General features: G+C 35.4%; 1 protein-coding gene across 1 annotated transcript; it reads right to left on the reverse strand.

Moving 5' to 3' along the window:
• Window positions 1-442: 442 nt before the first annotated feature.
• On the reverse strand, window positions 443-4,151 carry LOC121118126 (calcium-activated chloride channel regulator 1). Its single transcript, XM_040712671.2, has 3 exons — window positions 3,866-4,151; window positions 3,371-3,799; window positions 443-3,300 (listed from the first exon to the last, which is right to left on the reverse strand). The coding sequence occupies exons 1-3, from the start codon at window positions 4,001-4,003 to the stop codon at window positions 703-705; spliced, it is 3,165 nt and encodes a 1,054-aa protein (XP_040568605.1). The 5' UTR covers window positions 4,004-4,151; the 3' UTR covers window positions 443-702.
• Between the last annotated feature and the right edge of the window lie 1,113 nt (window positions 4,152-5,264).

The following is a 5,264-nucleotide window of genomic DNA, read 5'->3' on the forward strand; positions in this document are numbered from 1 at the left end:
GCTTCAACTTAATTAGAATCAATTTCAGCCATGCCTCTTTTTTTTTCAATAAATCCTATCATCACACGTTGACCACAACAACTATTGCGTCTTTATGTTTGTTGTAGTTTAACCATGATAATCAGCGGTGGTGGTCGAGGTAAAACATATGTTTCTCTTAGAGGATTCATTCAGACAACAATATTCTTGGACACGTACTTGAATGAAAGAAATTGCGTGAGATACGTTCAGTCATCCGGAAACTTCATAGGAAATTTTAAGTCATTTCCGGATATTTTACTTTATTTGATAGGCGATGTGAATTTTCTCACGAAGCAACAGACCTAACCTGTTTTTATGTCTTTCTTTCAAATATAAATATGGAGAAACATATATCTAACTCTTATGTTCTTCCATTAAATAGGTATATCATATTTTGGAAATGAAAGATACAACGAATGAATTTACATAATTTGATAATTATAATTTATTAACCTTTTTTTGTTTTTGCTTTTGTTTCCACATAGGTAAATATAATAAGTTTTTCATATATATAACATATAACACGAATTGTGTAGCTTACAAGAAGAATGAATAATGGGTTGAAGGACTAGAAAGAAGGGGGCAGAGGGCTCCCTTCTTGGGGTTACATAGATTACAAACACATAAAATATATTAATGAATTAAATACTTCTAAACTGATGAGTTGATCTAACATAAGTCTTAAACAAGAGATTCATGTCGGGGTTTTCGTACTCCTCCCTCTGAAAAGAGAGATGGGGGAACAGTAATAAAAACATCCCCAGGATTTGTATTTATATCTGAGGGAAGACCAAGACTAAAGTGTGATTTCGAACTAAGATTGCTCAAGTCTCTATAAATACTATAATCCTCTAGAACAGAGATACGAGGTTGAGATAAAAGTAAATTATTGTTCTCTGAGGCTGCATCCGAAGATTCATAATACTCGGAATTGACTTTGGGGGTGGATACAGTTTCATCCACTCGATGAATCCCGGGGTTCTTTTGTGAGGTAGCTGTTTGAAGTCCTTGTTTATATTCGGATACTTTGCATGAGGAATCGTAGTCACTGAGACTTGTAGGTGTGATGGAGTGGGATGTTGTAGAGGTTGTCCATAGATGGCCCTTCTCTGGTGTGACATCTGGGAGAGCCATTATTTTTTTGAGGGTTCCGCTTAAAGAAGAAGTTGTTGTATTTGATCCGTCTTCCATATCTTTGGCACGTGATATAGTACGGTAATATTTCAAAATTCCTAAGGCAGAGCCAATGATTAGAAGAACAAGAATGATGGAGATCCCAGTGGCAATTAAATAAATGGTCAAATTATCATGAGCTACTTGTTCCCCTGAATAAAAGGCAACTTCTTCTTGATCAGGTTCAAGCTCATTTGAAAGCAAGGGAGTGGTTGTTATGAGCTCCTCTTTGATAAAAACTGAGATGGTATTTGAAATGCGACCTCTGTTTCCGGATTCGTCATATGCAACGATGGCGTAATAAAAAATTTCATTGACCCATGGAACTCCGACAGTGGAGGTTTGTGGTGTTCCATACTCCTCAGGAGTTGGGATAAGAGTGGCATGAACAGGAATGCTCATTTCACTGAAATTTTCATCACGAAGGGCTTCTTTATTTGTGTAACAACGAATCTCATAACGAAATGCCTGTCCATTGTCATAATCTCCACCGGGTGCAGTCCATTTCAAATGCACAAAAAGCGATTCGGAGTCATCGTACTTGTCCAAGGCAAAATCAGTTATGCGAGAGGGTGGAAAAAAGTCATCGGAGCTTCCTTGTCTTGCATAAAAATTTGAGGGTTGTTCCACATAAAAAGATGGAGGAAGACTCATTCTATTGAATGGAGTTGTTGGAACAGTGAAAGCAACGGGGGTTGAGCTTCCACAACAGGGGGTCTCGGAGTTCATCATAACAAATTCTGGCTCAGTGATACTAATTTTGGGAGTGAGTGCTTTTCCTCCGTTATGAGTGGCTTGGATGGACATTCGGTAGTATCCACTAACTGATCCAAAGCCAGTAAAATAGGCTGAATATATTCCATCACCATGAGTAATGTCAGGGTATCCACTTCCCGTATCCCTCAGATTAACAATAACTGCTTCATCAGAGTTAGGAGGATAAACTATGGCTTGTACATCAGCATTCAATACTGGAATTACATCTCCTAGAGTAACTTTTGCGTATAAGTAAACCCTTGGTACTTCTAGGGAATAATCCGTTGAAACCCATGACTCCAAAACAACGGCATCATCTCCATTTGCCTCACCCAAAACTTCAACATAAACAGGGTAACTGCTGGTCTCATTCACATTGCCTTCATAATAGTATAATTTAAGACTATATCCCCAAATTCCGGCTTCGTTGAGATCCTCTAAATGAAAGTAAGCGAGTCCATGTTCAAAAGAAGGGAAAGAATATTTTTTACCCGTGGGGCTCAAAACCTCAAAATACTCAATATCTCTCTCGTCCTGAGCAATTACTTGTATCCAAAGATTTTTTCTTAATTTTTCCTCAACAACAAAATTCCCAACGAGAGTCTTGTCATTCGCATCGATCGAGCTATTAAGAATCACCATCTCCTTATGAAAATGAATTAGACTTTTCTTAGTGGCCAGCGTTAAAACAGTATTTAAAGCACCAGATAATTCTGGGAGATTAGGCTGAACGATGAAGTGATTAGGAGTTAAATCTTGTAGATAGGATTCATCAGAGGCAGTTGAAATAGCATAGATAGAAATGTTAGACGCTTGGATATCATCCATTCTCTCAACTCTTTGAAGAATTGTGTTTGTTGAGCCTCCTGTCGCAAGAATCCAAATCGGCGTGAGAGAATTTGACTCACTCATTTTAAGTGCCATATCAATGCCACAGGAGAGGCAAGAAGGAACATTTTCATCACCATCTTCTAGCGCCCTTCTTGGAATTCTTCCGTGAAGACCAGCTCTATTGGCTGATGTAATCAAAGTAGGAGGAAGATTCATGGAGGCATCTTGAGATCCATAAGTAATCACACTCAAATAAGCTCCAATGGGAAGTCGAGCAATAAATTGAAACAAGGCTTTTTGAAGAAGATCCCAATGAGATCGTGAAGATCGATCAAGTATCAGAGTAAGAAGGTCTTTTTGAGGAGAGATAAATGTGAAACTGGGAGGCGAGTAGGTAATGGTGTTGTTGGGATCGATACTAATAGAGGAGGAGAGGACTTCACGAATGGATCGACCATTACAAAGGATATTTTGTTTGGTTGTTAGATCCCGATTGTAATTTCCAAGAGGACAAATAATCTAGGAAAATAAAATTAAGTATTAATATATTTTAATGACATTTGGTATAATGGGAAAAAAAGCAATTTACCTCTTCCTCGTTTGGTGGACATCCCTCATTTCGTATTCTCACTTCTCCCTCTACTGAATAAAGGGGATAGAGTTTATCATCAGGGAGTCCAGACTCTTCAAACACTCCATATTTGTACTTGATCCATTCCTTAACAAACTTTTTAGATTGAGATTCCATGGATTTATTAAGAGAGGCATAAGGGAGTTGAACGAGACGTCCAGGAGTTCCACATTGACCATATTGTGAAGTAATAATATTATCACCAAAAAGAGTATCCAGATTTGTAACTAGAATATCCTCGGATGAATGATTGACATTTTCAATCGAGACACCTTGATCTTTGAGGCAGTCAGAGCCCACCCAATTAGATGGAACAATGATGTGAACATTATTAAACTGGGTTGATGTTAGGTCAAAGAGTGTTTTTGAGGATGAAACGAGTAGTTTCTTTAAAAAAAAAATACGGGGATGAGTATTTCATTTGATTATATTTCGAATAATAAAACTACTTACTTTTAGATTCTTGATAATAAATGGACAATGAGCATGAGGAACTTTTTTGTCAAGGCGTAGAGTAATGAGATCTTCCGACTTTCCAAGAGTGATTAGGGCACAGAGCAACACAGACAACGAAAGAATATTCCTATTCATTTTAATTATGATAACTAATGGGACTTTACACTTAATTTATGTTTATATTTTTTGTTCGCAAATCACTTTTAAAACATTTTAGTTAAGACCGAGAAAATTAACTCATGTGGACAACCCGACTCTATGGGATATTTCACACAACTGAAGTAAATTAATATTTGACGGATTGACACAAGAGCGGTCGTACATGCGCTCATGGGCGCGCGTTACTTATTAGATGTAAAAGGAGGAACCTCAAACGAAATACATAAGAGGAAAGAAAGAGAGAAAAAAATGCACTCATAAATTGAATCAAGAAGAGTTAATGGGCAGAACAGAACGTTAGACCAAATTAAGGCACGTTCCATTTTTTTTTTTTTTTTTACTATCATTATTCCTTTTTTTTTCCTTACTTCTTCAACGACTTCTTAACCTTTGATTTAACCACTATATACACATACTAACCATAGGTTAAACCAAATTACTTTTTCTTATTGACGTGTTGATAATAATAATGATATTGTTGACTGGACTGAATTGAGTTTCACTTTGTTAATAAAAAAGGGGGGATTCTATGGGTTAAAAGGGTACCGAAATCATAAAAACAAAAAGGAATGAATAAATGACTTGAAAGTATTTTACTAACTTACAAATATTTCATGATTTTTTTTTTTTTTTTTTTTTTTTTTTTTTTTTGTAAAGATAAATAATGTTAGATTGGCATTATGAAGAAAATAAATTTTAAAAATGGTTAAATATTACTATTTATTTACAAATATAATGTTTAAAATATAAGTATGTAAATCCGATAAGATAAAATGTTGTACTGAGTTTTTAAAAATAAGGAATTTTTTCATTTGAACCTTATTTGAATTTGAGGATCCAAAGGTCTAAGAAATAAATTGTACATATTATTTTATTCGATTTATGTTCAAGGTTAGTGTGTATGTCACTCAGCATTTTTGATTACTGGCTAGTAGCTAGATAAAATGGAAATTAAGGTCTTTTAAAAAAATATTAAAATAAATTCTTTTTTTTAAACCTCATTTGATCAAATCAAATATTTATTAAAAGGTATTTGAGTACTTTAGTGAAAAAATTGAAAGGGCTAATCTTATCTTTATTAAAGTCAGAAAAAATTATATGTTAGCCGAAAATTGGGGGGAAAATATTCAAAACCTCCTCCCCAAAGAAAATTCCTAGCACTGGGTCCACCTTGTGCTTATTTCAAGCGCTCTTAACAAATTAATATGCTTAGGGTTGGGAATATTCACTCGAGAGC

This window comes from Lepeophtheirus salmonis, chromosome 5 (assembly GCF_016086655.4).
Source record: "Lepeophtheirus salmonis chromosome 5, UVic_Lsal_1.4, whole genome shotgun sequence".
Classification (NCBI taxonomy): Eukaryota; Metazoa; Arthropoda; class Copepoda; order Siphonostomatoida; family Caligidae; genus Lepeophtheirus; species Lepeophtheirus salmonis.

What these genes read in the sequence shown, in the direction of transcription:
- LOC121118126 (XM_040712671.2), bottom strand. Translation starts at nt 4,003, where the DNA reads ATGAATAGGAATATTCTTTCGTTGTCTGTGTTGCTCTGTGCCCTAATC. An exon ending in TTATTATCAAGAATCTAAAA is followed by an intron (nt 3,800 to 3,865) that starts GTAAGTAGTTTT and finishes TTTTTTTTAAAG; the next exon opens with AAACTACTCGTTTCATCCTC. An exon ending in GTCCACCAAACGAGGAAGAG is followed by an intron (nt 3,301 to 3,370) that starts GTAAATTGCTTT and finishes TTATTTTCCTAG; the next exon opens with ATTATTTGTCCTCTTGGAAA.